General features: G+C 43.9%; 1 protein-coding gene across 1 annotated transcript; it reads left to right on the top strand.

The window, feature by feature from the left end:
• Positions 1-16272: 16272 nt before the first annotated feature.
• Positions 16273-17168, top strand: LOC138912128 (uncharacterized). The gene is made up of 2 exons (XM_070211986.1): positions 16273-16832; positions 17042-17168. Exons 1-2 carry the CDS (start codon positions 16273-16275, stop codon positions 17166-17168), a joined length of 687 nt encoding a protein of 228 aa, XP_070068087.1.
• Positions 17169-17732: the final 564 nt, after the last annotated feature.

The following is a 17732-nucleotide window of genomic DNA, read 5'->3' as shown; positions in this document are numbered from 1 at the left end:
CGAAATTTGGAGCTGTTGGGGCCGGTGGGGATAAATGCCCCCTCGCAATGTTTTATTTGTATTCCTTTTAAAAATACCCGTCGAATGAGGGGTCATTTGTCAAAATCCGACGCTCCGTTCAAAAGTTATAGCCAAAATACGATTTTCTTCATCTTCCCAAAATGAAAATTTAATTCTGTTTGTCAGTTTGTCAGTTTGTCAGTTTGTCAGTTTGTCAGTTTGTCAGTTTGTCAGTTTGTCAGTTTGTCAGTTTGTCAGTTTGTCAGTTTGTCCAAAACATGTTTTTTAAGTTTTTAAAATTTGATATGACGTTCATCACATCGATATCAAAAACTTTTCTTCTACCACTTTTGGAAAAACTCGCTAGTTTAGCGGGAAAACAGCTATAAATAGCTAAAATTCGGAAAGCCGTAACATATATACTACTAAAGCTACAGACTTGTGCTGCATCTCGTTGGAAAGGTATTTTGAAATGCTATAAACGCCTTCCAAATGCACTTTGTGTAAATGAAATAGTTAAAAAGATATGAACAAAAGACAATTTTTTAAAACTTTTTTTTTTAGCTTTTTTTTATTTTTCTCAAAAACGGCTCTTACGATTTTCTTTAAAACTTAAAACTGTATAGCCCTTGAGATTCCTTAAATTTTGGTATATAACACATTACTGTAAAAAGTCACGTTTAAAAGTTATTTTTATACGAAAATAGCCACTTTTGCCAGATCGAACTACTAACGCTCCCTGAGTATTGAATTTTGTGTGAGGGTATCCGAACTGTATTTTAGGGTCATGGAATCAGTAAATTTGCACTTAAGAGTTCCATATAGCAAACTTTTGTTCTACGACTTTTGGAAAAAGCCGCTACTTTAGCGGGAAAAAGCTACAAATAGCTACATTTCGTTAGTTTGTAAGTTCTACACTACTAAAGGTACAGACATGTACTATACCTTTAAAAGGTATTTTGAAATACTTCAACGTCTTTTTAACTTAATTCGTTAAAATACAATAGTTTAAAAATTATGATTTATGACCAATTTAAATTTAAATGTTTATATTAGCACCTACGAGAGCAAAAGTAAACAAACAAAAACTTCTGATATCAAATAAAAACACCTCTTAACGAGGTAAAAAACTAGTGACGATCGCACCTTCAACGTACAAAAGTTCTGATATCAACTTTTGTGACGAAAAATGATTTTAGATGCGACTAAATAAGTACGCTACCTAAAATTTATTCATTCGGCACGCTACAACAGAAAACTTTCGTGTAGATATTAAATGTTTGCTAAAGCGGGTCGAACGATTAAATTTTAGGTAGCGTACTTATTTAGTCGCATCTAAAATCATTTTTCGTCACAAAAGTTGATATCAGAACTTTTGTACGTTGAAGGTGCGATCGTCACTAGTTTTTTACCTCGTTAAGAGGTGTTTTTATTTGATTTTAAACAAGCCAAAAAAAAGAAGCACGAATAGGTTTCGCACCAGGTTCAGACTGAAGCTATCGATCAAACTAATCCATGTAATTAAATTAATTATAAAGGTTTTTAAGTTATTTACGACTCACAACTGCATCCAACCTCTGATCCAAGCCCAGTGGAAAGAAAGTTCGTTCACTTAGCAGTTGAACAATCTTTTCGTGAGCGTCCAGTAGATGAAATATATTAGTTGAGTTAGATGCAGTCATTGCATATTTGCGCATTTTTATTTCCCTTAGTAAATAAACTCTATGTTAATATGATCAGAAAGCCCCCCACAATGTTGAATAAAAAAACACGAACACACAAAATAAATTTTTCGTGAGCTGAACCGAATATCAAAAAAAAAGTTCCGGCTCGGTTCCGGTTTAATTATAAAAAATCTCTGCGCTCCGGTTTACGGTTCGGTTCGTTTTCTAAAAAAGTGAACCACTCCGGTTCGGTGACAATTCCTTAGGCTAAACGCTCGGCCGCTGTCGACGTCAGTAGAGCAGTCGGCGCAGCGTCAACATGAAAGAAAGGGAGGCCTATATTTATATATTGCGCACTCTTTCCTTGTCTTATAATTTGCCTGCACTCGACGCTAGCAGTGACAAATATCGGTCGATCCGTCATTCTCTTTTTCGCTTTACAGTTACATATTTTCAGTTAGCAACCAAAATTTGGACGGTAAAATTTGTGTGACGCAGCGACAAGTGTATGCCTTTCCATTTTATGACCATTTTTGTATTCCGAAATAAAAAAAATAATTTCGTTTTATAAACTTAAATTGAATTTACTTCAAAAATACATTTAACTTATTTAGTTTATTGTTTAAATTAATTTTATAATATTCCAAAAGTCCAATTGGTCCATAATATTTTTTAAATAATAAAATATTAGAATTTGTATCTTCACAAAAATTAAATTGTGCTTTTACTCAATAGAAACACACCTCAGTTCAAGAGTTATTTCAATCAAATAAAAACACCTCTTAACGAGGTAAAAAACTAGTGACGAACGCACCTTCAACATACAAAAGTTCTGATATCAACATTTGTGACGAAAAATTATTACACTCGTCATTAAATAGACTTTCTAATATTTTCTCATTCGGCCCGCCCTAGCAAACTATTCCAGCCTTTTTCCCTTCACAGGCATTTTCTATTGCAGCGTGCCGAATGAGAGCGCCTAGTCATGCGCGGATAGGTGTACGACGGCACCTCCAGCGCTCTTTGCTTATTTTTTGTCGCCGTCTCTCTCATTCTAATAAAGCTGTCGCTTATCTACTCAGCGACTACTTTGTAGGCCTGCATTTATATATATTAAGAGCTTGGAGCCAAGCTTTATCACTCAGTCCGTTTGCCGCTACGAATAAATGATATACATATAATCAGAGCATGTAAAAAACAGTTGACTATTTCTAGCTGTCTCAAAAAACCTCTCACTTTGGGACCCTTTGAGCAAATAGTCACATAGAAACTGTTTATTTTGTTTCAAAAGGTTTTCAGTCTTTGCTCAACCAGTAAACGATTTTTTTGTTTCAAAACGGTTTCGGTTGATCAAAGACCGTTTGAACTGAACGGAGAACAAAAACGGTCATTTGACTTCTTATACCTATGTGTTTAAACACAGAATATGTTCTATACATCAAAAATTTTGTTTGTTTTCTCCAAATATTTTAAACCTAATTACATTTTCTAAATTTAATTTTTAAAAATAATTCCATTTTTTATTTATAAAAATCTTAAACAAATAGTATTTTGGATTTTATTGTGTCTTAAGCTTGAACGGCAAGTACAAAACTTTAGCAGACCAATATTTCCAGTTATCTTTATACCCTTGTTTTAACTAATGTAAAATATGAAAAACCGCGAATTCTTCAGAAGATTATGGAAGATGAAGATGATTTACTCGGATAATACTATCTCTTAGACGCTTTATCAAACAAAATAAAAAACCGCGAGTTCTTCAGAAGATGATGACCATTGTATATATTTACTCGTATAACAACATCACCAATGGCGCTTTATCATAAAACTTGAAAACAGCGTATTCTTTAGAAGATAATGGTATCAGCAATTGTAATGCACCTGGTGCTAATAATTGTTATGTATATATATGTATTTTCAAATAGATGTTCTATATATCAGCTTAAATTTTTAAAGGTGTAAGGCAAAGGAAAGGCAGAACTGTCAAAAAAGACCGTTTTTACTGAGCATTTCAAAGTTTTGTTCATCTACTAACAGTTTTTTAAGACCGTTTCATACAAACGGTCCCAAAAATCGGTTTTTTGAAGGACCGAAAAAATTTATTTTCAGTCCAGAACGGTCAACCGAAAACCGAAATAAACTGAAATGAAGGGTTTCGCTCAGACGGAAACCAAATTTTTAAATTTATTTCGGTTTTGTTCAGACCGAGACAGCAAATGAAAAAACGATCAACTGTTTTTTACATGCTCTGCATATAATATAACCTATTCGTGCTTTTTTATTTATAACTAAAATAAGGGTGGCAAATTCGTTGTTTTCCCCACAAACAGCATCCTAAAACGTCTGGCCACCAACCCCATACGGGAGGATCAGACATCCAAAGATACCAAGCGAGAGCAACAAGCGGGAGAGGTCGATCGAAGTGGCTCAACCCGCGAGCAAGAAGGCCAAGACAACCAGCCGCGGCACGTGGTCTAGGTCCCTTGCCGAAGTGGTGAAGGATTGGAAGATTATCGGCGTCATCGGCCAGAACGATGAAGGCGGCAGGATCCCAAGGAACCAGTGGGGTCTGGTTTGGCGGGAACTGGCGACGGTGGCCTTAAAAGTGCTGGACGAAAACCCCGGACCGCCCCCTGACTGCACAGATGCAGGGTGGTACCAGCGCAACGTCAAGTTGATCGCCTGTGAGGACGAGAGATCGGCAGCGCTCTATAAGGCTGCCATTACCAGGGTTGGCGAGGTCTACCCCGGGGCCAAGCTGGCCGTCTGTGAGGCAGCGGATATCCCGTACAGACCAAGGGCGAGGGTGTGGTTGCCGTCTGAACCCTCTGAGCCAGAGGCTATTCTTAGCCTCTTGACAAGGTTCAACCCCAAGCTCCCAACAGAAGGTGGTGAAGGTTGAGAAGACAGAACGCGTCACCATGAACGTGGTGATTTTTCTCAACCAGGCATGCCTGGGACCCCTGGCAGCTGCACAGAACCGTGTCAACTACGGATTCGATAAGGTGCAATTCCGCATCTACGACACGGACAAGCTAGCGGCAGACAATTTAGCGGCCTGCGCGTCTTATGAGCCCCCGAGCGACGACGAGATGGAGCACGAGGAGGCCCTCCACACAGGGCACGTGTCGACTGATTCAGAGCTCACTGAGAACCTGAAGCAGTTGTGCACCCATGACACGGCCCGACCGGTAGTGTGCTCCAGGACATAGTGGAGGAAGTAGAGGGTACCCAACCCGAGCAGTACCTACAGATTAAGCTGCACCACAGCAAGGCAGCATCTGCTGCCCTCCTCACCCGCCTGGAAACGGGCAAAATAGACATAGTCCTCATCCAAGAGCCATGGATTGTTGGAGACAACATCTGTGGCTTATCAACCCCTTCATACAAGCTTTTTCATATGAAGGGTAAGGGCAAACCTAGGACCTGCATTCTCACTAAAACACACTTTAACACATTTCTAATCCCACAGTTTAGTGAAGGCGACCTTACCAAGGTCAGTCTGGAGCTATACTCACACACACATCACACCATATCATCGTTTTACCTGGCTCAGAGGGGCCATTACCAAACATCACAACACAACAACTCATACACACACACTCATCTAAGGAACTCATCCTGGGTGGAGACGTCAATTCACACCACACACAATGGGAAGGTACATATACAAACGAAAGGGGTGAATTACTTTATGACTATCTCCTTCAATCCAACCTATTCATTTGCAACAAAAGTAATGACCCTACTTGCATCACTAGAAATAGGAGAAAAGTTCTAGACATAACCCTGTTATCTGACACCCTACTTAACCATTTTGAAGAGTGGAAAGTGGGAACTGAACACTCCTTCTCCGACCAATTTATAATATCTCTAGAATGAACTCCCCCCCGAGAACATAGGAAATCTAGGACGCACTAACTGGGGTTACTACAAAAAAATCCTCGATAGAATCCTGAACACTCCACCGACTCAAATACTGGACAGTCAGGAATTAGAAAACATAGTCAATACTTTCACTGACATCTGTGGTGAGGCCATTTAAAAGGCGTGCCCAAGCAGAACAGTCAAAACAAAGCACAAACCGCCAAGGTGGAACACCACCCTGACGGCTCTTAAAAGCGACTGCAGAAGTCACTTCAACAAAGCTAAATACAGCAACAGCGAAGCTTCCTTGAACACGTACCATACGAAGCTAAGCCAATACAAAAAGGAAATTAGAATATCAAAGCGAAGAGAATGGGCCAACTTCTGCAGTAGCATAGAATCTACAGCGGAGGCTTTCAGGCTCAGAAGAATCTTAGCAAAATCTCCAGCAACCGTTGGATACCTAAAAACCAATGAAGGCACTTGGATTGGTAACAGCCATAAAACTTTAGAACTCCTGCTAGATACCCACTTCCCCAAAAACATTCAAGCAGTAGAGAACCTCCACGAAGAGGAGAACCTCCTGAACGCATCAAATGGGCGATTAACTTCATTAAGCCCTTCAAATCGCCTGGATCCTACCCTTCCATGGCTGACGGTCATATTCCACGGCTGTCTGGCACTGAATCACATTCCATCCAGATGGCTGGACATTAAAGTAATATTTATACCAAGAGCCGACAAGCCCTCTCACACCTCTCCAAAGGACTTCCGTCCAATAAACCTCTCCTCCTTCTTGTTAAAGGCTAATTAACACACACATCAGACTAACTACCAACCCTTGTTTACTCTCCAATGCGCAACATGCGTACCTTAAAGGCAGATCACTACACTCCCTAGTATCTTGTATAGAGAGAGGGTTCCATAACAAGGAATACTTCCTGGCAGTCTTCCTAGACATAGAAGGCGCTTTCAACAATGTCACCCCAAAGGCTATCACTGGCGCTATGACGGAACTAGGCATTGAGCGTCCTATAGTGGGACTCATTCACACCATACCCACCAGGAGGGTAGTGTACTCCACTATGGGATCAGCACAATCGACTAGGAACGTTAGTAGAGGAACACCGCAAGGCGGTGTACTTTCCCCTATGCTATAGTTATAGTATAGTTGTTAATAAACTTCTATCACTTTTAGAGGAAGCGGGAACAAAAGTGGTGGCCTATGCGGACGACGTGGTTATTATAATGCAAGGAAAATTTCCTCAGACGCTATGGAACCTGATGGAGACAGCCCTATCCACACTATCAAGGTGGACAGCGCGCTGCGGACTGGGTGTCAACCCAGAAAAGACAGAATTAGTTCTATTTACAAGGAAGTATAAGATACCAAGTCTAACTCTCCCAAAACTACACTATACTCGCCTTACTCTTAGCAACCAAGCAAAGTATTTAGGCGTCATTCTAGACAAGGAACTCCTCTGGGCAGAGAACATCGCGGACCGCACACGCAAAGCGGCCGTAGCACTCTTTGCTTGTAAAAAAGCTATAGGGAGAAAGTGGGGCTTCTCTCCCGTAATAGTTCACTGGCTATGCACTGCAATAGTTCGACCCATTCTCCTCCATGGAAGCATCGTCTGGTGGCACTCCCTAGAAAAGAATTGCAACCTAAAGAATCTGCACAAGATCCAAAGAAGCGCAGAACTCTGCATAAGTGGGGCGCTTCGCACAACCGCCACTGAAGCATTGAATACAGTTCTTGACCTAGACCTGCTTGCCAAAAGCTGGGCATCAGCAACGGCGCTTAGGCTTCGCGAAGCGTCGGCCTGGTCAACAGGCTCATCAGGTCACTCCATTATACTTACAAACCAGCGTTATATATACACAGAACAGACTACGTCCCACCCACAGTCAGCTTCGAAAAAAGATACAAGGTTCTCATACCCACCCGCAAAGACTGGCACCACCTCCCTCACCAGATCGAGAACGCCGTCAATATATACACAGATGGCTCCAAGCTTAACTTGCAAACAGTAGGGGGAGTTTTCTCGCCTAAACTAGACGTAAAAGTCTCTCTTCGACTAGCAGATCACTGTAGTGTCTTCCAAGCGGAAGTGGTGGCAATCCAGGAAGCCATGTTTTACCTGGATACAACAAAACACTGCAACACAGACATCTTCATCGGATAGTCAAGCAGCCCTCAGGGCCCTCGACTCCTACTCACTTACTATCTCTGAATGCCGCAAATCTCTGAACGAGATGGCCACTCATCTCAGAATCAGCCTCATTTGGGTGCCTGGACACCGTACAATTGAAGGCAACTGCATAGCGGACGAACTAGCAAGACAAGGGACGACCACTGACATCCTTCGCGATAAGGACACGGTGGGCATGCCTATAGCTACCTGCAAGCTTCTCCTCAAGCAAAGATTGTATACCCTCTCCAACAACCGTTGGAATACGATCCTAGAAGAACGAAACCCACTTTAGTGCCGTAGTTCTCTCGTCCGCATTTTAAATTTAAAGTAGACTTAAACCATGAAAAGAGTACTTTAATTATGAAGGCTTGGAAGTAACTCCTCTCAAAAAAAAGGGCAGAAAAAATGTATTTTGAAAACACCACATCATGCACTCAATAAATTAAGCTTCTTCTGTTGACACGATATGATATTTAACTTTGTGCAATCAGTCACTTGTGACAGTGCATTGGAGTCAGCGAATTTCCTAACCAATGGAGCAGTGTTCAGTATATCACAATGGATGACTTGGTCAAATGGTGTCTGTCTATTATATATTTCACCGGTCGGCTCACTGGCGTTTTAATCTTAGAGATCGACTTTAAAACGGGTCGAAGCAAAGTTATTAAAAGGGCTACTGTATGAGCGCCTGCTCGCACATTGTTATGTTAATACTGATCATTTACTATGTGGTCAACTTACGTGAGCTAGTCAAAATGTGGGAAAGGTCGACAACTCTGCAGGAAGAGGTGTCCATAGTGTTTCGTGTGACTTGCGTTTCCCTGTCTTTGATCAGTCAATGGTTTAAGCGTCGATCATTAATGCGCCTGTTCAACTCCTTGCGCCGGCAGTATAGTCCGGAGATATTACCGTTCTACCGAAAAATCATTATTAAGAAGTTTTTCCTCGCCTCAATGGTGGAAGCTGTGCATCTCATCATCTTTTTGCCTGTGCTACCGAACCCCTGGAAATTTTTCCTGGCTCAGCATAAATGTGATCATTATGCAGTATTTTATTGCCATGGTCTGTATACGAGGTCGATACATCCTCTTAAACAAGGAGCTGCAAGAAATTGTGGCCGAAACCCGATCTCTAAATCCCAATCGCCGTGGCGTTTTTATAACCACATGTTGCAGCCTTGCCGATCGGCTGGAAAAAATAGCTCAATCGCGATCCGGCTTACAAGCGCTCAGCAAACGTTTGACAAGAACCTACCAATTTGAGATGGTCTGCCTGATCATCACATTCTATTTTAATTTGGTAGCAGGCCTATACTTCGTATTTCTCTTATATAAAGACGGTTTTGGAACAGAGATTGTCTCCAATTTCAACATTGGTATTTATATTGTTCTATTGGTATTGCAATTCGCCGATGTGTGGACAAGCTCGTTCAATTTGTTTTATCTGCTCGTTGTCCACGAAGAGATGGTCCAACTGCTAAGTCAGCGAATCACTTTTCAGCCATGTTTGGGTCAGAGATTAGAGGCAGTTGTGAGTAAACAACATTAAAAGCAATTGCATATTTTATGTTGATAACAAGAGAGAACGCTATAGTCGGGTTGGTGTCCCGACTATTTAATACCCGTCACTCAGCTAAAGGAAGTGCGAACGCTGTACTCGGGTTCGTGTCCCGACTATAATCGTAGCTCAGCTGAAGGGAGTGCGAGGGAGATAGATATATGTAGATATTTTGATTGCGTATAACTTTTTAATGAATGGTTCGATTTGAAAAATGTCTTCTACATTTCGATAGGTATAAATATACACAACAAAATTGCATTTATACTTCTCGGAAATCTTTAAAGATGTGGGCGCAGGACACATTCTAAAATCCTTAGTGGGCGATTGTGGGCGTTAGAGGGGGCGTGGCGCTCGTCTGAAAAAAACTTGCGCTGCGTAGGAGGCCCAAGAATATGTGTGGAAAATCACAACCTTCTAGCTTTTGTAGTTCCCGAGATCTCAGCGTTCATACAGACGGACAGATGGACATGGCTAGATCGACTCGGCTAGTGACCCTGATCTATAGGGTCGGAAACGCTTCCTTCTACCTGTTACATACTTTTGCACGAATCTAATATACCCTTTTACTCTAAGAGTAACGGGTATAAAAACTTTTTCAGATTGATAGCTTTTCTCTGAACCTGGCTCAAAAACCATTCAGGATTCGATTTCTGGACTTATTTAAATTTTATAGATTTACAGTTTTCGCATTGATCAACTCAGTTTTAATTCATCCAATACTTCTAATTCAAAATGGTATTGAAAGTTTGTAAAGAGATTGTTTATTAGAATGCTTTTTTAATCCAATAACTCTGTATTAACGACGTTTTTTTATTTGTATAAAAAAAAAGCGATGTCAAAAGCTAAATACTTGACAAGCAACAAATGTAACACAAACGGATATAACTAAGCTCGACTTTACTTTTTGGTATTTCAGATTCAGGTAGATAAGTAGAAGTGGTGAGGTCCTCTCTGAGGACCTCCAAGTAGAGCTGAGCTCCGTTTTGATCCACACCCTCGTAAATTGTTGTCTCCGCGTTCTCTTCAGTACCAGCCTGCGTCATTTAGAAAACCTAGGATTGCAGTTATCCTCTGCCTTCCAATTTCTCCCAATGATTCTAGCTGATACGCCCCGAAGTATCTCGCCCTGATATGGTTTAGTGCTGGGTGTCTCCTGTGTGTCTGTTTCTTTACAGCTTCTGCAATTAGCGGTGTACGGAAGCCCCATCTTCATGGCTTGCGTGCCAATGGCCAATGGCCTGTAATGAGTTCCGTGATCCTTCTAATATCCCTTTTGCTTTTGGTTATTAGCTCTTGAGTTCTCTTGCTATTGATGGTTGGACAGCAGAGTTTTGATCTCCTGAGACCCTGCTTTTCCGAGCATCTTTTACTAGCTTGTGTTCGTGAATCCTTGCTTGGACTGTGTTTAGGGGTTCAGGTAGCCTAGTTGTATAGGAGTCGTCTGCCGCCCCCATTTGTGCAAGTTCATCCGCCTATTCGTTTCCTGGTATATCGTTGTGCCATGGCACCCATGTTATCTGTACATGATTGTTTGTTGCTAGTATGTTAAGAGCCGACTTACAATCGGCTACTAGTGTCGAGTTGGTTCTTGCTGCTGCGAGAGATTTGATAGCCGCTTGGCTATCAGAGTATATCCCTACCTTGGTATTCCTGAGGCATTGCTGAATCGAAAGCTTGGCTGCTTCTAAAATAGCAAGTACCTCAGCTTGAAAAACTGTCGCTGATTCTGGGAGGTGGAATTTCGATTCTATCCCCCAGCTTTCAGCAAAAATTCCAGCCCCTACACCACAGTCCATCTTGGAGCCGTCAGTGTAGAGTGATACCTCCTCTTGTCCGGTTACTCTGTCATTCTCCTAGTCTTCCCTCGTTGGAAAGGTAGTCGTAGTTCAGAATTAAGGCAATTAAATTAAAATGGGGATAGGAAAGTGGTAAGATTCACTGTAGTGCTAACTTCCAAATCTACCGAATACCTTTAAATTTAATTAGTTGTAAATCCAGATGACTCTTCTGAGATGAGTAGCAGTGTAATGGATGTCATGTTACCATATGAACAGATTAAACCAGGGACCGTAACAGTTCTAAGTTTTATTTTAAAAATCACACTTTAACAGTTATTTTCTGATTTGTAAAGTAAAACTCAAAGAATAACTGTTATTTTTTGAGTTTTATAATAAAAGTTGACAACATAACATCAAAAATAAAACTCAAACTTGATTTATGGCGATTTTGTGGGTAAAATAAATTTAAAAAAAAAATGTGCGCGGTTTTATAAAATTATTTCTTAATTATTATTTTTTAATTATTTCACTTTTTCAAAAATGTCAAGGGAATAACTGTTATTCATAAAAATCAACAAATAACAGTTATTTTTTGAGTTTTATTATAAAAATCAAAAAATAAAAATCATTACGGATTTGTAAACTACAATGGCTAATAAAAATTGTGGTGTAAAGGCGTGATTTTTTTTGTAAGAAAAATTTACAATAACAGTTATTTTAGGTCCCTGATTTTTAGTCGAGAACGGTCAACCGAAAACTGAAACAAACTGAAACGAAGTGTTTCGCTCAGACCGAAACCAAAATTTTAGATTTTTTTTGGTTTTGTTCAGACCGAGACAGCAAACGAAAAAACGATGAACTGATTTTTACATGCTCTGTTGTGAAATAACTGGAGGAAGTGCTCAACCTCCAAGGAGTTGCTAATGGCGTGCTTGGACATCATTAATCCGATAAAGGTTACTAAAAGAGGAAAAATATGCGCATCCTGCTTGCACACACTCATCCTTATCTCAATGATTTTGTGAAGAATCACATTTTTGAAGTTAAATATATTTTTATGATTTTTGTTTAGATTTAAGTATATACGGCAGTAGGTTAAGAGAAATAAATCCTGAAGAATATGATTTAAATTAGCCCTAAGCGACCGCCAAAACTATCGAATAAGCTAGGAGAATAGCTAGGTTTCCCCACCGAAGTCAGGACACAAACCACGATCACGCCACAGAAAATACTAGAAACGAACCACCACGACGAAATCCCAAAAACAGGTTTTCCAGACAAGAGAGCGACGACCCCACTGTGCTCGGAGACTTTAAGCGGGAACGACGCGCGTGAAGAACTTTGGTGAAAAAAAACCCAACGAGTAAATCCAAGGAAAAAGGAAAACGCAAGTCCACGTGGCGAACGAGTTAAAAAGCAGAACGAAAACAAGAGAGAACGCTATAGTCGAGTGCCTCGACTGTTAGATACCCGTTACTCAGCTAAACAACTTAATAGAAATATGCCTTCTTATATGTTTTTCGCCGCTCGATTTTTGCCCAGGGATCTCTTTCTAGAAGAGGCTTTCTAGAGCTTTCAATTCTGCCTAGCACATCTTCTGTCTCTCTCTAGCGCAGGTGAATGCACTTGTGAAAAACGTATACGAGCAAAAAGAGACAAAATGCGCGCCCCATTTCAAATAATTTAAAATTTGCATTAACATAATGTGAATTAGAGTGACCACAGAAAAAAAGGCAGATTTTTTCCAATGCCATTTCCTAGATGGCGCTAGTGTATATTGTATTGCGCCATCTACCGCCAGATATTGGTACTTCTGGTCATGAAAGGCGGAAATGTAGGCGCTGGCCAGGTTTAAGCGTTTATTGGGTTTGTGGGCGTTAGAGGGGGCGTGGCACCTTTTTGAAACAAACTTGCGCTGCGTAGGAGCTCCTAGAATCTGCATGCAAAATGCCAATCTTCTAGCTTTTATAGTTTCCGAGATCCCAGCGTTCATACGGACAGACAGACAGACAGACAGACAGACAGACAGACAGACAGACAGACAGACAGACAGACGGACATGGCTTGATCGACTCGGCTAGTGATCCTGATCAAGAATATATATACTTTATGGGGTCGGAAACGCTTCCTTCTAGCTGTTACATACTTTTGCACGAATACAATATACCCTTTTACTCTACGAGTAACGGGTATAAACACCAGGACACTTCAACCATCGTGGCCTAAAGAACCACTGTAGGCGACTGTGGGAGCATCACTCTTCAGTTACCACGGACCAATTCGGCCCCTAATTTAACCATGCTACTAAAAACCAACGAACGTGGGGCACAGACGCGACCGGAGACCACTTCCTGCGCCACATTGGTGGGGGCTTACGTTTGATGGATCCGGCGACCCGCTACGATTTATGGAGCATATTGAAGAACGGGCAGCCACGTATCAAGTCGATCTACGGGCGCTACCCCAATCGATGCCGGTACTACTAGCAGGAAGGGCGGAAAGCTGGTTTCGTACGAGCAGACTGCAGGGCACGACATGGGAAACTTTTAAGAAGGAGTTCCTTGAGTTTTTCTTACCGCCACGGTACTTCCAAAGACTGGAAGACCAGATCCGGACACATACCCAACGACCAGGTGAGCTGTTTAAATTCTATCTGATCGATCTCCGCATACTCACGCAGCGGGCAGGAAACACCGTGGCGCAAGAACTTGAACGCGTATACGAGAATATGTTGCCTGAGTACCAACTGTACACTCGGCGGCAGGATTTTCGAACATTAACTGAATTGACACAGCTCGTAGTAAACTTCGAGGTCATAAGGAACCGAGAAGAGGGGAATCAAACAAGTTTTCCGGAGCGCGAGGGATTTAACAACATCCCCCCCCTCCCCAACCCCCATCGAGAAATTCAAGGTGCCCCGATGGGTGCGCGAGTGCACTCGAACCGGGAAGGGTCAACAGGGAGAGGTACCGAAATACAACATGGGACCATCATGCCGGAGTCAGAGGCTCCGATCAACGTGCATAACGCCTGCAGGAACTGCGGGAAAAACGGCCATTTCCAAAGAGAGTGCCGACAGCCCCAAATTTTAGTCTGCTGGAACTGTGGCAGACGTGGTCTTCGTACTGTGGAATGCTGCCGGAGATCGGGAAACGGCTACGGGCCTCGAGCAGGCGGAACCGCCCGAGGAACCCGAGAGATTCCCCAAACCACTAAGTCAAGTTTTAAAGTTAGGGCTTGGCAGGATCCATGCACAGGTCCGCATCAGAGGGAAACCGTTTAAGGCCACCCTGGATACGGGAGCCACACGGAGCTTCGTTAGCGAACAACGCGCAGCGGAAATCGGTCCTGGAAGACACTGGCGAGAGATTCGCACCCGGATTTGATTGGCCGATGGATCCCACCGTGACCTTAAGAGGGGCCTGGTAGTAACCATCCACCTTGGTCTATACAAATACAGCTGTTCCTGCTAGTGATGCGGCATCAAGTCCATCATTAGCTGCGGAGGAGAATTATTACAACTGGACTCGAGGCTGCGCTAACCAGCGATCGGCGAGGCGACGAGGAAACCGTGGAAATTTCAGCGAGGAACAACGCACCGGACAAGGAGTGCGTGGCTGCTCCCTCTGAAATATCCAGGAGCAACGAGGACACAACGGAGACCGCCACAGTAAATCCTAGACGACCGAATCACACTCGACGGACCCGAAACCACCACGAGTGCGCGACAGCAAGGGAAGCCCAACCTAGTTGGACTGCGGCCTTGCCCCGAAGAAACCAAGCGGCTCAGCAGCGTTACCCTTTCCGACAAGGTAAAAGGCCACCTCTATCTACCAAAAGAGTTCGATTTCGGGATCCAGTCGTGGAAAGCTTACACGAGCCTAGGCCCGGCCAATCGTCGTCGATAGACTTCCGATGCGTGGAAAGTCTGGCCATCATCGACACCAACCCGAGCTTGACAACGGCGACGGAAGCTATGGATCCAAGGGTGAGTACTTTTCTGGAGACCGAGCTAGACAAGTTCGACCATCTGAAGGGCACATCTAATATCGCGGAACATCACATCGTTATGAGAGATGATAAGCCCATTAAACAGCGATATTACCCGAAAAATCCAGCGATGCAAGCAGTTATCAATAAGCAGGTGGACGAGCTATTGCGTGATGGACGGATCGAACCATCAAAGAGTCCCCATAGCGCGCCCATAGTGCTGGTCAGCAAGAAGACAGGTGACATCCGTATGTGCGTGTACTATCGGCAGATGAATGCGCGATCCATACCCGATGCGTATCCACTACCCAGAATCCACCACATTCTGGAACGGTTACGAAACTCTCGGTGTATCTCAACGCTCGATCTTAAGAGTGGATACTGGCAAATCCCGGTCGCACCCACCAGTCGGGAATACACCGCGTTTACTGTGCAGGGTCGAGGCCTCTTCCTTTGGAAGGTGATGCCATTCGGGTTACATTCGGCCCCGGCGCGAAGTCTTTAGACGACTTAGGCAAGCCAATCTAAAACTTAACCGGGATAAATGTAGCTTTTTCCAGCGGCGTCTGAAATATTTCGGCCACGTGATAAGCGAATCAGGGATTCACACTGACCCTGATAAGATCGCCGCGATTCGCGAACTACAGCCGCCTACGAATGTTCGCGAGCTACGACGCTGTCTCGGAGTCGCGTCCTGGTGCCCTGACTTTGCTCAAAAGTTCTCCCTACAAACCGATGCTAGCGATCACGGGTTAGGAGCAGTCCGGCTTCAGAGCATCGACGGAGTAGAGCGAGTCATAGCCTACGCCAGCCGACGATTAACACGAGCCGAGGAAAACTACTCAGTAACTGAGAAAGAGTGCCACGCCAAGTCGAAAAACCATTCAGCGTAGTGTGCGCAGACTTCATGGGCCCTTTTCCACGTTCTCGTCACGGAAATACCATACTATTGGTATTTCTGGACGCATTTAGTAAGTGGGTGGAGTTAGTTCCACTTCGAAAAGCAACCACACCCCATCTAGAACGATCATTTCGGGATAGAATTTTAAGCCGCTTTGGAGTTCCCCGTACATTCGTATGTGACAACGGGACCCAGTTCACAGGTCGGTCTTTTAAATCATTCTCTAAAAGTCTTGGAATGGAACTTCAACACACTGCTCCTTACACGCCCCAACAAAACCCAACAGAGAGAGAGCAAACCGGACCATAAAAACCATGCTGGCCCTGTACTTGGATGGAGCCGAGCAAAACACTTGGGATGCGCTGCTCCCTGAACTTTCGTTGGCCATAAACTCGAGCATTTCAGACACAACAGGGTTCAGCCCCGCCTTCATCATGCAAGGGAAAGAACCGAGACTACCCAAAACCCTATTCGATCAAGCCACACCCGACCATACGTCGAACCAACCACCACTCGGAAAAAAGGCAGAGCAGATGCGGGAATTGTTTCGGATCGTCAAGGAAAACAGCGAGCGAGCATCGAACGAACAGAGACGACACTACAATCTCAGACGCCGGGAATGGCGACCCGCCGTAGGATCACTAATACTCCTCCGCCGTCACGTGCTATCCAAGGCCTCAGAGGGATTCACCGCAAAACTGGCGGCCAAATACGACGGACCATACACTGTGCACAAGTTCCTGTCCCCTAATCTCCTACAATTACAGGTACCTGGGAGTCAGCGGCGACGCACAGCCGGCCTAAATGATATAAAGGAATATCATCACGACGACACCGACGACGACGAGGCACCTGATGCCATCGAAGAAGCCACGTCCTGAGTAACGGGGCCACTTGCTGGTAGTCACGACTACCCAACGTCCCTCCCCGCCAGGGGAACTCAGTGACAGGCCACCAAATAATTCCGCGACCGAAGTTTAGTATTATTATTGAATACTAAGAAACAAATGAGTTACGTAGGAAGGAGTTAGGTTTAGCTTAGACAATCGCACTCATAGATATACTAAGTTTCTTTCCCCACAGCCCCATGAGTTCCAGGGATCCGAGACGCCCAGTGACGGGCACAATGGCCGACGACGACTACGACGTCATCACCAATCAGATGGACGAGGCTCTACAGCTTTCCATGAGAGACCTCCTGACTGACTAGTTGTGGGAACCAGACGACTTCATACAAGAGGCTCGTGTTCGACCTCTGCGTCACAATAGGAGAACACCTTGGGAGCGCCAGCGACATGCACGTGGAACCCGACGGCCGATTCGGAAATTACCGCAACCCGACCCCACCAAGGCCCAGCGACGTCGTGATGTCCATTATTGGCGAATTGTCCCACGATACCGTTCTGGCTACTACTGGCGAGTTGCCCAGCGCCGCAGTGCAGGCTACTACAGGAGAAATGTCCAGCGTCGCCGTATGGCCCACTCCCGCCGAAATGCCCACCCTACCGCCGCGGTATGAGGACATCTCCAGCGCCGACGAATCGGATACCATGGGCAGGTCAGACGCCACGACGAAGAGAAGTATGGCGTCTAGAGTGCAGTCATCCCTTACCACTCCAGTCGAAGTCATCGAGCTCTCGGACTCCGACGACTACCGCCCACCCCTGTGGAGGGAGACGCAGCCACGACAGGTCGCCCCACCGCCGTCCTATCAGGAACTGTATGGACCAGGTCCCTACGACAGCCCTCGCACGATGGCTAGGAAGCAGCTACC

Source organism: Drosophila takahashii, chromosome 2R (genome assembly GCF_030179915.1).
Source record: "Drosophila takahashii strain IR98-3 E-12201 chromosome 2R, DtakHiC1v2, whole genome shotgun sequence".
NCBI classification, from domain to species: Eukaryota; Metazoa; Arthropoda; class Insecta; order Diptera; family Drosophilidae; genus Drosophila; species Drosophila takahashii.
The sequence above is the reverse complement of the archived record's forward strand: the minus strand, read 5'-3'. Positions and strand labels throughout refer to the sequence as shown.

Bases quoted from the DNA above. Each gene is read 5' to 3' on its own strand.
- LOC138912128 (XM_070211986.1), top strand. From the start codon at position 16,273: ATGCTGGCCCTGTACTTGGATGGAGCCGAGCAAAACACTTGGGATGCG. The intron at 16,833-17,041 runs GTCCTGAGTAAC...CTTTCCCCACAG, and splicing joins GATGCCATCGAAGAAGCCAC to CCCCATGAGTTCCAGGGATC.